General features: G+C 41.6%; 1 protein-coding gene across 2 annotated transcripts in view; it reads right to left on the reverse strand.

Moving 5' to 3' along the window:
• Nucleotides 1–19,260, reverse strand: part of ACBD6 (acyl-CoA binding domain containing 6) — a 140,213-nt gene that overhangs the window by 78,113 nt on the left and 42,840 nt on the right. For both annotated transcript variants that reach the window (XM_007061152.4, XM_043553034.1), the window contains exon 4: nt 11,593–11,675. In XM_007061152.4, coding sequence (XP_007061214.3) covers nt 11,593–11,675 — 83 coding nt within the window. The remainder of the gene's footprint in view (nt 1–11,592; nt 11,676–19,260) is intronic.

Below are 19,260 nucleotides of genomic sequence, written 5' to 3' on the forward strand. Positions count from 1 at the left end.
AAAGCGTTGTGAGAGCGGTCACAGTGGAGAATTCTGGGATAGCTCCCGGAGGCCAATACCATCGAATTGCATCCACGGTACCTCAAATCCAGAACAGCGATGTCAATTTTAGCGCTACTCCCCTTGCCCAGGTGGAGTACAGAAACTGGTTTTAAGAGACCTTAAAGTCGACAAAACCGGGTTGGTTGTGTGGACGGATTTAGTTTTAATTCAATATAACGTGACTAAATTCGATATAATCGCGTACTGTAGACCAGGCCTTTGTCTGTTTAACAACACCAGTATAAACTGGCAAAGCTTTCTAGCGCAGACCAGCCCAGAGCAACTTCCCAGTAAGATCGACAATTCTCTCCCAAGGACGCTTGGGCCTGGTCTACCTACACAGGGGCAACTGACTGGCATAGCTATTCCAGAATAACTATTCCATGATAGTTAGTCCCGTATGATTTAGCTATTCCAGAATAACTCCCCTGTGTGGATGACACTTATTCAGAATAAAGTCACTTATTTTGGAAGTGTGTCCACATTGGGGAATTATTCTGGAATTGCTATAGCGAAATAGTTATTCTGGAATAACTATACTAGTCAATTTCCCATGTAGTCATGCCCTTGGGAAATTTAACATTTCCACTTGAATTTGCCAAAAATAATTTGAGCTCTCCACCCACCCGAAAATATTCTACAAATGAATGCTCAAAATTGAAAAAGCCCCAGATTCAAATAGATGGATGGAAGGAAGGTGTGTATTAGTCCCAATGAAGACATCCTAAGTCTTTATGTAATTATTTTGTTTCCTGTGCATCTCAGACATGAGAAAAGTAGATCTAATCCCTCATGTGCGTATATGTTTTCACATATATAGGAAGCCACCAAATGAAAAAAAGGAGAGAACCCAAAGGAGGTTTTGGGTTTAGAGAAATTGGGTTGCTGAAGGATCAATAATGAGATCCAGAGTCTCTCACCTTTATGGCTTGAACCAAATACAGATGAGGACTGGTATTATTAATTTGTTACATGCTGAAATGGTGCTCAAGGCTGTAGAAGACACAGATAAGGATACACAATGGGAGCTCCAGGTGGGGAGACTTGGAATGGTGAGGGTTTGGCTTTTTCCTGATTATTTATTTTTACTGAAAAATAGTAGTGTTTGAGAGAATATATGAAATGAGTAGCTATGTTCAGTCCAATCCCATGTCGATATCTGTACAGTCCACAAATGACACTGACACCCTTGGTGGCAGATTCAGCAGAGAGGCCAAGAACGGAGTAGGCATGGAGCCTATAGGTCAGTTGAGAAGCAAAGCATATGAGCAGAGTAAGGTGGAAAACATTGCACTGTTGCTGCCTGAGTGGTAATGAGGATAAACGGAAGATTTAAAACACTACGTCTGTCAATCTGACACCTTTCACCCACATTAAGTTACAAAAGCGACAGATAACCTTAAGATACCTACAAACAGTAAAGATCACAATACTCAAGTTCATAGAAATGCGCCTGGTTTATTACTGAAAAGGTGCAGAGGAGATAGGAAAGCTGCATAATGGGAGCTGTAGTTTTGCTTCCCTCTGTAGATTATTTCTATAATGTTAGAGTCACCTTCTAATATTACTGATCCAATAAAGGTCAGCTGGAACCAGTGTTTGTTTAAAGTTGACTGCAAAGTTGTGCCCTTTTTTGTTTCCTTATGATGGACAAAGGAAGCTCCAAAGAGTTTCTCCCCTCTCCTTCCTCCCCCCACACTATCAAAAAAAGAAAAAAAGGTGTTTTTCCGCACTCCACCCTCACTACCACCCACCTTAGAAGTACCAGGAATGTCAAGTCTAATCTTCATTGGAGGCAGTAGATGTGGAGTGGGAACTTTCTCAGCCTTAAAAGAAAAGATGTGGCAGGTCAACTGAATCTTAGGCCTTGTCTACACTGTCACTTTACAGTGCTGCAACTTTCTCACTCAGGGGTGTGAAAAAACACCCCTGAGTGCTGCAAGTTTCAGCGCTGTAAAGTGACAGCGTAGACAGTGCACCAGCGCTGGGAGCCACACTCCCAGCACTGGGAGCTACTCCCCTTGTGAGGGTGGTTTTTTTACAGCACTGGGAGATCTCTCTCCCAGTGCTGGTGCTGTGACTACACAGCACTTTAATGTTGCTAGTGAAGACATATCCTTAAATAGATCTTTTCTTCCAACTCTTTACAAGGTATTTGAGTTAAACAGCTGTTAAACCAAAGATTTCTGACAGAGCTTCAATATAAATAATTTGCTGTCAATTAACCATGCTTTACCTCCTCATACTGGCTCTCTAGTCATCCATAGAGACTTCCAGGAAAAAAAAGAATAGAAAATACTTAAATTTCTTATGTAAAAAAAAAAAAAAAAAAAAAGAAAAAAAGAGTGTATGGAATGTCTCTTCTTCCAGGGCTTTCAGACCTTTCTACATCAGAAAGAGCAACACCCAGTACTCTGCCTTTGCAGGCCATCTTTAAAACAAAGCAGCAAACAGATACCCATGCTCCATCACTATCAGTGTCCTTCCCCCTTTCTGTGAATTGATCAAAAATGGCTTTGTGCAGAAAGATTTGGTTGAAGCACACCACCTTGCCCAGGAAGAGCCTGTGTGCTGCAAACAGGTGGCTTTGCCCGTCTGCTTGGCACAGTGCCGCTGAGCATACTGAAGCTCAATGAAGCACAGAGGCAGGCAACCATCGGAGCCAGGAGACACTTGCAACAGTTACTGTTTAAGTCAAGGCCCTCTTGCCCCAAGGGACCCATTTTCACGTAATCTATAATTATCTCTTCGCTTTAATCGCCTCATCACTTTGGAGGCTCTCCTGGGCACAGGAAGAGGAAAAGCTCATTAACTGAACCTTTTCTCCTCTCTCCAGCCACCCATAGCTTTTAATTGCTTGGTGTTGTTATTATCTATCAGTGCAACTGGGATCATTTTCATAAGAAAAGGTGGTGGGAGGAAGGGAGGTAGGCATGTGTCCCTGAGGTATGCACCACAGACAAACCTTTGCTTTCTCAATTATTTATGCCAGCTGAGGTTTTACAGTCTGAATAAATCCATAACTCAAGTTTATTCTGAAGAGTCAGGTTTCCTCTGGGGAGGTGTTGCCCACTTGCCCGCACACTAGTGTGCTGTCCTCAGAGAGCATTCCGGATGTAATAAGACATGTGTCATCCAACTCCCCCACCCCTCACAAAAATGCATGTGCAATTTTGTAGATTAGCAGCATTGTAGGATGAGGAGCAGCAGTTTAAAACCCAAACAGTGGCTGCCATTTAACACTATCATTTCTCTCTGTGACAGGGGACCATGGCCTAAGGATGTCCTTTGCTAGCTTAGTATTTGAAAATCAACTCAAGCCGGGGGGGTGGGGTGGGAGGGAGGGGAGGCCGCAAGTGGGTGCAGTAAAACCTAGAGCAAACCAACAAAAATGTCAGTTCAATAGCCTTAAAACCATATTCTCATTACAAGTAACATTTGTCATATGAAAGGGGCTGTGTCTAAAACAACACTAAGTTTAAAAAAAACCCCAAAGCCTGCCTAAATTTGTGGGTGTTTTGTTTCTGGCTCTTATTTGCAATAGGGCTGTGCATGCTGCAGCTTGCTTGGTTTCTCCAATCAGAGGAGTTCTTTCAGAGGAAATTTATAGCCCAACATTTGTGTGAGTGACAGACGACTGAGCTGCATCCATTCTGCATGCACACACATCACACCAGTAAGAGCCCTTAATTCCCAGCAAACCAAGAACAGTCTAATTGTGATGCTTAATTCTACAGTTTTATGATCAGTTAAGATGAACGCATTCCCAAAGAAGAAAACACACACTCTTAAATCACTGGGATGTTTTCAAAATCCATTATTGTGAAGAAATAGCAACTTTACAAGTCTATAGTGGAAGCAACTCTTTAAAATTCTGCAGGCCTTTGTGTCTGACCACATGCAGTGACCTCTGGTATTTTCTGCCAAAACAGTTCATTTGTCTCTCAGAACAACTAATCAATTCCAGAGCCCATCAATCATTCCAGTTTTGCCCTAGTGTGGTCTAGCTCAGTGGGGGCCAGATGGCTGCCTCTCTTTGGGGGATTAATAAAATTTTGATGGTTTATGTGGCATCAGATGGACTACGAAGCATGATGGAGACTATCAAATCTTTGCACAGGAGAAGGCGGGGATAAGAAAGTGTAGCCCATCATTTGCAGACATTTTAGTTCTTGCTCTATGTCCAGTTCCTAACCTTATACCCTACGCCATTAAATCAGGGCCTCCTAGGAAGTACATAGAGCTCAGAAGTCCCCTCTTTCCCTCAGAACATGCCAGGTGGGGATTTTTGTTAGAAAAGGGCGTCCTTCTTAAATATCACTCGCTATAATCCAAATTTTACTTGGTTCACAAATTTAGTGTTATCCAACTTGTATTTCTAATTTAATTTATTCAGAAATGATTAATCAGGAAACTGAAATCTGAGAAAACCAATGCTCAAGAAACACATCTGAGACAAAGTTAAGTTGCCTGCCTGCACAACTACGAGGAACTATTTATTTAAATGAAAAAAAGTAGCCATACAGCAGCATTAAATTATTTTCAGATTCCTGGCCAGTCTCTGCAATGAAAACGCTTCCACTTACCTGTTGCTGGGAATATAAGATGTAAATTTTTTTTTGCTGATATAAAATAATATCAAACACAGCAAAAAATTTATAGCAATTATTTGCAGTTCTACAGTATTTTTGATGTGGTCCCTCATTTTGTATCTTACATAAAAGATTTTTTGCTGGTGACATAGCAGGCAAACTTACTTCAGCGTTTATTAACCAAGCTTCTGAAGCTTCAACTGCAACTGTTTGTTGACAAATGAGTTCAATTTTGTACTAGTAATGAGAGTTTAGAAAACAGAAGATGGAAATAATGCTTGTGTTATATGAAAACAGAAAACACCACAATCACGATATTATTTCACAGGATTTGGAATCACAGAAAATTTAAAATCCTTCATTCAAGAGGAAACTTCAAGTTCTACCACAATTCAACAATGGATGTTATTTTTCTATAATGCCCAAAGTGTGCTGGGCAATTTACAAACAAAGAAAAGGAGACACAGTTCCTACCCTGGGGGTTTGTGATCTCAACAATGTAGTGTGGCAGCAACTGTTCTACACCGGGGGAGGAGGGGGCACTCCTGCTCATTATTGACGTGATTATTAATGCCCCCTCCAGGAGGACAATATCACCCCCAAACAGATAAAAGCTAAGCCTTAGTGCAAGAAACCTACTTTTGTTATTAAGGGCTGATGTACATACATATAAATACATTATTTAATTGAATCAGTTTCTAAACTGATCTAAATAAACGAGTGCAATTTCCTTGTGTGGACATTCTTAAATCGGTTTAGAAACTGGATGAATTAAATCAGTTGATATTTGTATATGTAGGCTTGGCCTAATATTTTTCTGTTTTTCCATTCTGCCTCAAATCCTCCCTTTGAGGAAAATCACTGAGAAAGCTGTAAGAAACCAACACCAGCAACACCTCAACTCTTCTAGCTTCCTACATCCCTGTCTGACTTTAGTCCTGGACACAACAAGGCAATTGCATATCGGGCAACATTTTCAAACTTGAGTGCCTAAAACTAGACACCTGATTCCATACTAGGCACTTAAATGTGGATTTAGATGCACTCCTTTAAATACTCAATTTTGAAAACACTGGCTTTATTTCTTTTGCTGATGACCTTCTGTTGATGTACAATAGTCCATGATGATTCTGTTAGATCTTTCAACAGCTTCTGACACAGCTGATCACAAAGTGCTGTTGATTTGTCTTCAACTCCTTTTAGCAGCAGATGGGTGTGACAGGTTCAGTCACAGAGACCCTCTTGGGACTGTCACCTGATGTGTTGAGACTACCTCCGAGCCCATGTTCTCTGCCAGTTTGGGCCTCCAGAACCCTGCCTTGTTGAGCCAGACATGCCAGTCTGCTCCAGCACAGACCCAGGGTCTGAACCACGCGCCCCAAAGCTGCAGACTTAACTGAAAACAACTTAAGAAGTGCTCCTGTCTCCAGCACCAGACACTCAGCTCCTATTGGGATCCAAACCTCAAATTAATCCATTTTACTCTGTATAAAGCTTATACAGGGTAAACTGAAATTGTCCACCCTCTATAACACTGAGAGAGAGATATGCACAGCTGTTTGCTCCCCCAGGTATTAATTACTTACTCTGGGTTAATTAATAAGCAAAAGTGATTTTATTAAGTATAAAAAGTAGGATTTAAGTGGTTCCAAGTAATAACAGACAGAACAAAGTAAATTACCAAGCAAAATAAAACAAAACACACAAGTCTAAGCCTAATACATTAAGAAACTGATTACAGATAAAATCTCACCCTGAGAGATGTTCCAATAAGCTTATTTCACAGACTGGACTCCTTCCTAGTCTGGGCCCTATCCTTTCCCCGGTACAGTTCTTGTTAGCTCCAGCTCAGATGGTAACTAGGGGATTTCTCATGACTGGAACCTCCTTTGTTCTGTTCCACCCCCTTATATAGCTTTGGCACAAGGCAGGAATCTTTTGTCTCTCTGGGTCCCTACCCCTCCTTCTAAATGGAAAAGCACCAGGTTTATGATGGATTCCAGTACCAGGTGACATGGTCACATGTCCTGTGAGACCCCCCCCAAGCCTTCATTCTTCCGGGCCTGACTCACAGGAAGGCTTGCAAGTAAGCAGAGCCATTTACAACCAGTTGTCATAGTTGATGGGAACCATCAAGATTCCAAACCACCATTAATGGCCCACACTTTGCATAATTACAAAAGGACCTCAGAGTTATATTTTATATTTCTAGTTTCAGATACAAGAATGATACATTTATACAAACAGGATGACCACACTCAGTAGATTATAAGTTTTGTAATGATACCTTACATCTTTTTCATGAAGCATATTCCAGTTACATTATATTCACACTCATTAGCATATTTTCATAAAATCACATGGAGTGCAATGTCACAATGGGATTGATTTATTGTTGCTCCACTCATTTCTTCATGAGAAGACCCAAACAGTTGTGACGGGCAACTGCTCGTTTTCCCGTATGGCTATTGCATGCAGGCGTCCATAGGTTTCAGGGGTACTGGCTTGAAGCAGTAATAACAATCCAATACATGGTTTCTGCTTTCAGTGCTGCAACTATAAAAACTGTTCCAGCACTCCTGAAAGGTTCCATTTATTACTCAGTTTCTGGTCAATGAGTATATGGATGCTGCTTGGCGAGATGGTGAGGTTTGGAGCTTCAGAGCCATTTGCTTATTATACTCAGCTCCACGTCTGTCTTCTCATTAAATCTGGATTCCTTTCTTTTCCAAGCATGCTAGTGAAGTTAGGGTCCTGGATGAAGGCTAGATGGCTTGTCTGGATAGATCTGAAGATAGAGGGGATACTGGTGGCAGAGTAGGTAGATTTAAACCACTTTAAATCACAAGTTTTAACCATGATTTAAATCAGCAAGCAGGATACCTTGATTTAAAATAACCAATTAAAATCTTGTTTTGCATTTATACTTTTTAGCTATTTTACTAAAGAAAGGTTGATTCTCATTACCTTTGGTAACCATTAAAACATGTTTTTGATAGCCTGAAGTGTCTTGTACCATCTGCATTTGACCCTGGAGACTGCAACTTTTCATCTCTACTCTGGTTTCCTGGCACCATTCAGAAGCTTCTCAAAGGGCAGAATGCAGTACCTGCCTCTTAAGTAAACAACTGCATTCTCCACTGGTACCCAGTCTGTTTCCAGGTACAAGTCTAGATACTGGTTATGTAAGAAGCACTGACTTTGGTATTTGGCTAGCTCAGAGCTTGCCTTTCCCCTATATCTTTTGCAGCAGTTGAATTCTAGGGAGCAAATGGTAGGACATTCTGAAATTTTTTGCTTCTTGTGGCTAGCCAGAAACTAAGTTTGGTGAGAGTTATATTATGGTGATGATGATGGATTCAATAAAAAGCATATTCTACATGAGGTGATTTTTTTCATATGTTAGGACTCTGCAAATACTTACATATATGCTTATCTTTGAGCATGTGACTAGCCCTACCAAAGTCAATGGGACTAATTTATGTGCTTAAATTAAATTTGTGCTTAAGTATTTGCTAGATCAGGGCATTAAATTGTTCTTTTCCCCCATACAACTCCATAACCAGTTACAGCTCTTCCACAATAGGTTTGTGTGTCTTGCACTGAGAACCACCACATTATCTGCACATAGTTGCCTATGAAACTGAACACTGCAAAGAAATTACTGTCTTTGGTGTGCAATAGGAAAATACAAATTTCACCATACTGTATAATGGCATTCACATTTTAAAAACAGGGCTGGTGACTGAACATTTGACTCTATGGCAAGACATCAGAATCTATATCTAGGAGCATTCATGAAACAGAATCTAGAAAATTAACAGAATGTATTTTGATTCTTCCCCTTCCCATACAAGGTGTCCTAAAAAAAAAACAACCCCAAAACCCCCAACCACTCAACTTCTCGGGCAAGGTAATTCTACCCAGTATCCAGCATCAACCCCACTTTATTGTGTCACCTTGATACAAATCAGTGGTCAAGCTTCCATGTCTTCACTTGCCTAGTATGCCACTGCCATCTTTCTTAGGCCTGGTCTATGCACAGTTTTTGTATCAGTATAACTATGTCACTTAGGAGAATGCAATATAATTGCATTATTGCAATCCTATAATTGCACTAGGTACAATCCCTAGTGAGATGTTGCTAAACTGGTCTGCATGTGGTTGTACCAAGATAATTTATGCCCATATGCAAAGGGAAATAAGATGCATAGGTATGAGCGCACATATACCAGTATAACTATGTCCACACTTGGAGCTGTACCACTTTATACCAGTATAATTAAAATGGTAAAATGTGTGTGCAAGAAATAAAAATATACTGTAGAAAGTCAGCAAGAACACTCAGAAAGCACAATCATTAGCACACTGCTTAGTATTATTAGATGTACTGCAGAAAACATTCCTCAGGGTAAATTTTATATTTGAAAAATATTTATTGTTGCATTTATTTGTAAATTCTATGTGAATGATGTATTCTTGGGGGGGGGGGGGGGGGGGGGTGACAAAAAACCCACTGCTCCATGTGTACCAAAAAGAGACTTAGACTACAGTAACTCCTCACTTAAAGTCATCCTGGGTAACATTGTTTCGTTGCTGATCAATTAGGGAACACGCTCATTTAAAGTTGCGCAATGCTCCCTTATAACGTCGTCATTTGGCAGCTGCCTGCTTTGTCCACTGCTTGCAGGAAGAGCAGCCCGTTGGAGCTAGCTGGTGGGGGCTTGGAACCAGGGTGGACCCGCAGCCCCCCTGTCAGCTCTCTGCTGCCCTAAGTTCCCTGTGTGGCAGCCGCCCAGCAGACTATCAATTGCCAGGCAGTTCAGCTGTCCCTCCCCCCACTGCCATGTGCTGCTCCTGCCCTCTGCCTTGGAGCTGCTCCTGGGAGCCTCCTGTTTGCTGTGCAGGGGCAGGGAAGAGGGGGACTAATGTCAGGGTGCCCCCCCCCCTTGCTCAGGGCATCCCCCTTACACCATCTCCATAGTGTGTGTGTTGGGGGGGGTGGGGAGGGAAGACAACAGGACTCAGGACGGAGGGAGCTTGCTGGCAACAGCTGCTCTCTCAACTTTCTGATCTACTTAAAAAGGCAGTGTACATAGAGTGGGGTCAGCATACTTAAAGGGGCAATGCACATCTCTCTCTCTCACACAGGGTGTGTCTCTCTGTCTGCCATGCTGTCTCCCCTCCCTCCATTCGTGTTGCCTTGTAGAGTGTGAGGCTACATGAACAACGTGTTAACCCCTGAGGGCTCAACCGAGTGCTAGTTCATCATTTAGCAGTAAGGCATTCCCTGGGAAATACCCCACCATCTTCCACCCTCTGATTTCACCACCTCAATGAAGCTTCACAATCATCATTGCTGTGTACAGTATTAAACTGTTTATTTAAAACTTATACTCTGTGTGTGTGTGTGTGTGTGTGTGTGTGATATAGTCTTTTGTCTGGTGAAAAAAATTTCCTTGGAACCTAACCCTCCCCCCTCTTACATTAATTCTTATGGGGAAATTGGATTCACTTAACATCGTTTCACTTAAAGTTGCATTTTTCAGGAACATAACTACAATGTTAAGCGAGGAGTTACTGTACTTAAACCAACTAGAATTATACTATACTTGGTGAACTTATACTTGCTCACTATACTACTATACTTGGTGAACAACAAGAATAAGAGGGGAGAATAAGAAAAGCACTAATCCATGCAGCCTACTACGCTGACAGGATTATGGAGTTAAACCTACTTGAAGCTCAACACCCAGCATTGACTAGGTGGTTTCAGATTCTAATGTGCCACTGTGGCTCAACGAGTAGTATTTTTATCTCTAGGTCAGGTGGTCATGGGGACCTAGTTCAAGGACCTGGGTTCAGACCTAATGTTGCCAGAACAAGACAGTTTGCTGGCATCTAGAAGTGCTATTCTTCAGATGATATGCAAACCAAGGTCACATCAGTCCGTCTTTGGTGAATGTCCAAATGGAAGTTAAAGATCTGTTGGCCCTTTCTGAAAAGAATACAGAGATAACCCTGAAGTCCAGCTTTTCCATTTCTCAGTAAAATAGGATGCAATGCCCAAGGAAGTGTTTGAACTACTGCTGGTGTTTGCTTGTTCAAACACAATACTATCAATATCCAGCTCAGTGTCTTGTACAGCACTTTGGAATCATCCATTTATGATTTATTTTCCATTGCAAGTCACACAAATGCCATGTTACAGTTAAACACTTTAGGATACTTCCCACTGAGTCTGGGATATTTTAGAAAGTCAAAGATCACTTATATTTTGATTTCCTGAGATCAAAATGATGGAATATGTACAACAAAACAGAAAGAGAAAACACATATAACCACATGCTTGCAATATGAGAGAGCAAACACCACTGTAGGAACCTTTAATTTTGCATTTGCTGACTTTTTTCTGGTTTACCCTGAATTTTAATGTTTCATTCTCATCTATTTTGCATTTAATTTTCTTTTATATTTTAGTTCAGAAGTATCTTAGTTGTCAAACAGCAACCATTCTTGCTTAACTGCATTTTTGCTATGCAAGCTGGAGAGGGAAAAAATTAAATTTAATACAAGACAGGGCTTCCCAATGAAGCTGTATAGTGTCTGCTTATAGAACCTTAATTGCTATACACAAATTCAGTATTATTCAAAGAAATAATTGTATTTTAAAAAAAGCACTTTTTTGGATAACGACTGATACACAACTCAAGAGGGCAATGGGTGTTTAACAGCAAGACAGAAAACATTGTCCCCTTCCTATATCTCCCTGAGAGTACCTGGGAGCTATACAGACAGTTATTAATGACTATGGACCTGAAAAGTTCTTTTCTGTTTTTTATTATCCTGCTGGAGTTGCCACCACACTTGTTTGATGTTAAAAAAAAAATTCTTAGAAAAATTAAAGTAAGTTAAACTGAAAACATATCAGTGCTAAAAGACCAGACGAGATAGTCACCTGATGGTTTCTTCCTGATACAGCGAGCTGACAACTGGGCCTCCAAACCCAGTTTTTCCTTCCTTTCCTCTCTTCTCTGGTGTCTGAAAGAAAAAATTGGTAGAGTGACATGGCTTTCAGACTCAGTCTGCCTCATGCTGTCACTTTGTTTTTTAAGGGCATGGAGGGGAATGATTCTTTAGGATCCTTCCTCTCACTTCCCTACCATCATGCTCATGCTTCACATATCTGTTACATCTCAGGGCTCCAAAAATCAATCAATGCTATTCTGAGCACAGTCCAGAGGGAGTCTCCAGAGAGGCACAACAAGGCACCTTCTCTCTCCCTCCCTCCTCACAAGAACGAGTCCACTGCCTGCACAGCGTGCTCAGTCTTGGCCACTTAGGACCAAAGTGCTAATCCTTTGGGAGGCAGCATAATGTCATGTTACTAGACTGAAAAGCTCACCTTTATTAATCTATTTAATATAGATTTAAATTAAATTTTATAATAGGCTGCATTTCCAAGTGATTTACTCCAAAGAACTCTAGGATTCTGAATGATTTCTACCATGACAGAAAAGAACAATTAGAATACTGAGGAGTCCGGTGGGGAAGTGAGGAAACAGACTGACAGAGCGAGATGGGTACCCAGAAGTCACTTACTACAGGAGAGGCCCAACAAGGAAAATAACAGCACACCACTGGCCAGCACATACAACCTCCAGCTTTAACATTTCCAGCACATCATTAATGATCTATAACCTATCCTGGAAAACGATCCCTCACTCTCAGAGACCTTGGGAGGCAGGCCAGTCCTCGCTTACAGACAGCCCCCCAAGCTGAAGCAAATACTCGCCAGCAAATACTCACTACACACCACAACACAGAAACACTAACCCAGGAACCAATCCCTGTAACAAACCCCATTGCCTACTCTGTCCCCAGATCTACTCTAGCAACACCATCAGAGGACCCAACCACAACAGCCACACCATCAGGAGCTCATTCACCTGCACATCTATCAATATGCCATCATGTGCCAGCAATGCCCCTCTGCCATGCACATTGGCTAAACCGGACAGTCTCTACATAAAAGAATAAATGGACACAAATCAGACATCACGAATGGTAACATACAAAAGCCAGTAGGAGAACACTTCAATCACCCTGGACATTCAATAACAGATTTAAAAGTAGCCATCCTTCAACAACAAAACTTCAAAAACAGACTTCAAAGAGAAACTGCAGAACTACATTCATTTGCAAACTTAACACCATTAATTTGGGCTTGAATAGGGACTGGGAGTGGCTGGCTCACAACAAAAGCAATTTTCCCTCTCTTGGTATTGACACCTCCTCATGAATTATTGGGAGTGGACCACATTCACCCTGACTGAATTGGCCTTGTCAACACTGGTTTTCCACTTGTAAGGTAACTCCCTTCTCTTCATGTGCCAGTATATTTATGCCTGCATCTGTAATTTTCACTCCATGCATCTGAAGAAGTGGGTTTTTTACCCACTGAAAGCTTATGCCCAAATAAATCTGTCAGTCTTTAAGTCTCTAAATCTGTTAGTGCCACCGGACTCCTTGTTGTTTTTGTGGATACAGACTAACACAGCTCTCCTTTGATAATTAGAATACTGATAGCTCAATATATAGTCTATGGCCTACATTTTTAAAAATGACTAGTGATTTTGGGTACCCAATTTTAGACACTTTGAAGTAGCCTGATTTTCAGAAGGTTCTCTGAAAATCAGGTCCTTTTAGAGGCCATAGAACCGCATCCACCCACTCCTGTAATGGACCCTTAACCTCTGGCTGAGTTACTGTAGTCCTCAAATCATTAAAGATTTCAAGTTACAGAGAATCTACCATTTACACTAGTTTAAACCTGCAATTGACCTGTACTCCATGCTGCAGAAGGCGGTGAAAACCCCCCATGGTTTCTGCCAATCTGACCCATGGGAAAATTCCTTCTGACCTGAAATATGGCGATCGGTTAGACCCCGAGTATGTTGGCAAGACCCACCAGGAAAATACCTGGGAAAGAATTCTCTGTAGTAACTCAAAGCCCTCCCCAGCTAGTGTCCCATCACTGGCCATTGGATATATTTGCTGTTAGTAGTCAATCGGCTACATGCCACTGTAGGAGTCTCATCATACCATCCCCTCCATAAACTTATCAAGCTCAGTCTTGAAGCAGTTAGGTTTTTTTGCCCCCACTGAAGTTCCAGAACTTCACTCCTCTGATGGTTAGAAACCGTCACCTACTTTCGAGCCTAAACTTGTTGATGGCCAGTTTATAACCATTTGTTTTTGTGTCCTCACTGGCACTTAATTTAATAACTCTGCTTTCTCTCTGGTATTTATCCCTCTGATGTATTTATAAAGAGCAATCATATCTCCCCTCAGCCTTCTTTTGGTTAGGCTAACCAAGCCACACTCTTTGAGCCTCCTCTCCTAAGGTAGGTTTTCCATTCCTCAGATCATCTTAGTAGTCCTCCTCTGCACCTGTTCCAAATTCAATTCATCTTTCTGAAACACGAGAGACCAGGACTGCACACAGTATTCCAGAAGGGTTCTCACCACTGCCCTGTGTAATGCTGTTAATACTTCCCTGTCTCTACTGGAAATACCTTGCCTGATGCATCCTAGAACTTCATTAGCCTTTTTCATGGTCGCATCATATTGGTAGGTCACAGTCATCATGTGATCAACAAATACACTCAAGTCTTTCTCTTCCTCTGTCATTTCCAATTGATACATCCCCAGCTTACAGCAAAAATTCTTGTTGTTAGTCCCTAAATGCATGACCTTTCACTTTGCACTATTAAATTTTATCCCGTTTACAAGGTCATCCAGATCTTCTTGTATGATATTTTGGTCTTCCTCTGTATTGGCAAAACCACCTAACTTTGTGTCATCCGCAAATTTTATTAGCGCACACTCACTTTTTGTGCCACGGTCAGTAATAAAAATGTTAAATAAGACTGGTCCCAAGACCGGTCCCTGAGAAACTCCACTAATAACCTGCCTCCAGCCTGACAGTTCATCTTTCAGTATGACTTGTTGTAGTCTCCCCTTTAAGCAGTTCCTTATACACCTTTCAATTTTCATATTAATCCCCATTTTCTCCAATTTAACTAATAATTTCCCATGTGGAACTGTATCAAATGCCTTACTGAGATCCGGGTAGATTAGATCTACTGCATTTCCTTTGTCTAAAAAATCAGTTATCTTCTCAAAGAAGGAGATCAAGTTGGTCTGGCACAATCTACCTTCTGCAAAACCATGTTGTATTTTATCCCAATTACCATTAAGCTCTATGTCCTTAACTACTTTCTCTTTCAAAATTTGTTCCAAGACCTTGCATACAATTGAGGTCAAACTAACAGGCCTGTAGTTTCTCAGATAATGTTTTTTCCATTTCTTAAAAAACAGGAACTATATTAGCAATTCTCCAGTCATCGGGTGCAACCCCCGAGTTTACAGATTCATTTACAGACACAGGCCTAGAACCCTGACCAGGGCTATTCTATTTGCTACCTAAGATCCATAAACCTGGAAATTCTGGACGCCCCACCATCTCAGGCATTGGCACCCTGACAGCAGGATTATCTGGCTATATGGACTCTCTCCTCAGGCCCTACGCTACCAGCACTCCCAGCTATCTTCGAGACACCACTGACTTCCTGAGGAAACTACAATCCATCGGTGATCTTCCTGAAAACACCATCCTGGCCACTATGGATGTAGGAGCCCTCTGCACCGACATTCCACACAAAGATGGACTACAAGCTATCAGGAACAGTATCCCCAATAATGTCATGGCAAACCTGGTGGCTGACCTTTGTGACTTTGTCCTCAACCACAACTATTTCACATTTGGGGACAATATATACCTTCAAGTCAGCGGCACTGCTATGGGTACCCGCATGGCCTCACAGTATGCCAACATTTTTATGGTCGACTTAGAACAACGCTTCCTTAGCTCTCGTCCCCTAACACCCCTACTCTACTTGCACTACATTGATGACATCTTCATCGTCTGGACCCATGGAAAAGAAGCCCTTGAGGAATTCCACCATGATTTCAACAATTTCCATCCCAACATCAACCTCAGCCTAGACCAATCCACACAAGCGGTCCATTTCCTGGACACTACTGTGCTAATAAGCGATGGTCACATAACCACCACCCTATACCGAAAACCTACTGACTGCTGTACTTACCTACATGCCTCCAGCTTCCATCCAGGACACACCACAGGATCCATTGTCTACAGCCAAGCTCTAAGATACAACCGCATTTACTCTAATCCTTCAGACAGAGACAAACACCTACAAAATCTCTAACAAGCATTCTTAAAACTATAATACCCACCTGCTGAAGTGAAAAAACTGACTGACAGAGCCAGAAGCTTACCCAGAAGTCACCTACTACAGGACACGCCCAACAAAGAAAATAACAGAACGCCACTAGCTGTCACCTTCAGCCCCCAACTAAAACTTCCCCAGCGCATCATCAAAGATTTACAACCTATCCTGAAAAATGATCCCTCGCTCTCACAGATCTTGGGAGACAGACCAGTCGTCGCATACAGACAGCCCCACAACCTGAAGCAAATACTCTCCAGCAACCACACACCACACAACAAAAACACTAACCCAGGAACTTATCGTTGCAACAAAGCCCGATGCCAACTCTGTCCACATATTTATTCAAGTGACACCATCATAGGACCTAATCACATTAGCCACGCCATCGGGGCTCATTCACCTGCACATCTACCAATATGCCATCATGTGCCAGCAAAGCCCCTCTGCCATGTACTTTGGCCAAACTGGACAGTCTCTACGCAAAAGAATAAATGGACACAAATCTGACATCAGGAATCAGAACATTCAAAAACCAGTAGGAAAACACTTCAACCTCTCTGGCCACTCAGTAACAGATTTAAAGGTGGCAATTTTGCAACAGAAAAGCTTCAAAAACAGATTCTAACGAGAAACTGCTGAGCTTGAATTAATATGCAAACTAGATACCATTAACTTGGGTTTGAATAGAGACTGGGAGTGGCTGGGTCATTACACATATTGAATCTATTTCCCCATGTTAAGTATCCTCACACCTTCTTGTCAACTGTCTAAATGGGCCGTCTTGATGATCACTACAAAAGTTTTTTTTCCTGCTGATAATAGCTCATCTTAATTAATTAGCCTCTTACTCCACCTTTTCATGTTCTCTGTATGTATGTTAGATATATCGATATATATATCTTCTTACTACATGTGCCATTCTATGCATCCAATAAAGTGGGCTGTAGCCCACGAAAGCTTATGCTCAAATAAATGTGTTAGTCTCCAAGGTGCCACAAGTACTCCTGGTCTTTTTATTAAAAAATAAAAATTCTGAAACACAAAGGTTTCCTTACTTCTACTGCTACCAGCACCTGACATTATTTGAAATGAAATTTTAAAAAATCTAATTGACTTTTAATTATATGTTTACTTTCTGCATTTCTCTCAACACAGACTAGTCAGTAACTCCCCGCTTAATGTTGTAGTTATGTTCCTGAAAAATCCTACTTTAAGCGAAATGATGTTAAGCGAATCCAATTTCCCCATAAGAATTAATGTAAATGGTGGGGTTAGGTTCCAGGGAAAAAAATTTTGCCAGACAAAAGACATATTATATGTATACACACACACACAGTATGTGTTTAAAACAATTTAATACTGTACACAGCAATGATGATTGTGAAACTTGGTTGAGGTGGTGGAGTTAGAGGGTAGGACATTTCCCAGGGAATGCCTTACTGATAAATAATGAACTAGTACTTGGCTGAGCCCTCAAGGGTTAACACGTTGTTAATATAGCCTCACACTCTAGAAGGCAGCACCAATGGAGGGAGCGTGGCAGAGAGAGACAGTGACACACACCCTGTGTGAGAGAGAGAGACAGGCATTGCCCCTTTGCGTATGCTGATCCCACTCTAAGTTCTCTGCCTTTTTAAGTAGATCAGCAAGTTGAGACAGCAGCTGCTGCCAGCACGCTCCCTCCATCCTAAGCCCTGTCGTGTGTCCCCCCAGCTCTATGGAAAAGAAGTAAAGGAGCAGGGAGAGGGGAACACCCTGACATTAGCACCCCTCTTCCCCCCGCCCCCCCCTCGGACAGCAAGCAGGAGGCTCGCTCCAAGGCAGAGGGCAGGAGCAGCACATGGCAGTGGGGGGAGGGACAGCTGAACTGCCCGGCAATTGATAGCATGCTGGGTGGCTGCCGCACAGGGGACTTAGGGGAGCGGGGAACTGATGGGGGGCTGTGGGTCCACCCTGCTTCCAAGCCCCCACCAGCTAGCTCCAATGGGCTGCTCTTTCTGCAACCAGTGGACAAAGCAGACGGCTGCCAAACAACGTTATAAGGGAGCATTGCGCAACTTTAAAGGAGCATGTTCCCTAATTCATCAGCAACTTAACAACGAAAAGTGAGGAATTAGTGTAAATGGCAAGGAAGCATTTCCATTGGCTTTTGGTTTGTAAAAGGCTATTTTCACTAAACTTACATTTTGGGTCAAATTTCACTCAACATTAAGCTAACTCCCACTTATATGAATAGTCCCATTAATGGTAAGAGGAGGTTGTACCATTATTCCTCGAATTTCTAATATGGAGAAAACATTGCAGAGTGAACACATACAATTAACAAACGGAAGCTTCTCTGATTTTCACTACAGATGTTCAAGAGACATTTTCTCCTAAATTCTTTCCTGTCATCTGTTATCCAGCTACAGCTGTCATCATGTTTGCACATTGTTAAAAACTGCCTAGCCAATGTATTGTACACATATATAGTAAGTGACAGTCTCTGCCTGAAAGCTGTTTTAACACTGTGTGTAAGCCCAAGTCCTGGTATGAGGCTAGACCCTCCGACATTCTAGACCAGACACGAGAATGCTACTAACAAGGGACACTAATCTGTAGAGCATTTACTATCCATTGTTTTAAAAAGGACAAAAATTTAAATTTTTTAAAGTGTTTTTAATTTTTAAAGTGTTCCAAATTCAGAATAAACCACTAAACTCTTAGCTCCCAGCATTCCAATGTCAACATAGTGTCTAGAAACCTGCACCCTGGAAGAGTTATAAGAAACCAGCTACACAATCAGTATGTTTAAGATTATTTATATTTCTCTGTTGGTGGCATTTGTTCCTGCTTAATAAGTAGTGATCATTATAATGTATTTTGCCAATCCTTTTTATGGCCTCAGTTCAGCAGGGCACTTAAGCATGTACCCAACTTTCACACATAGAGATAGTCCCATTGATTTTAATGGGAATACTTGTTTTAAAGCAAAAAGAACAAGTACTTGTAGCACCTCAGAGACTAACAAATTTATTTGAGCGTAAACTTTCGTAAGCCCACGAAAGCTTACGCTCAAATAAATTTGTTAGTCTCTAACGTGCCACAAGTACTCCTTGTTCTTTTTGCTGATACAGACTAACACGGCTACCACTCTGAAACTTGTGTTTAAGGTTACTCTCATGCTTAAGAGCCTTGCTGAACCACGGTATTATTTTCTTAAGGCTGGCTCTGAAGTACGGAATTCTGCTATCTTCCTTTAATATGTTTCACAAAGATATATTCCCTCTGGACTTGTAAAGTTTTAAAGGATTGGTACATAAAAC

This window comes from Chelonia mydas, chromosome 8, assembly GCF_015237465.2.
Source record: "Chelonia mydas isolate rCheMyd1 chromosome 8, rCheMyd1.pri.v2, whole genome shotgun sequence".
Taxonomy (NCBI): Eukaryota; Metazoa; Chordata; order Testudines; family Cheloniidae; genus Chelonia; species Chelonia mydas.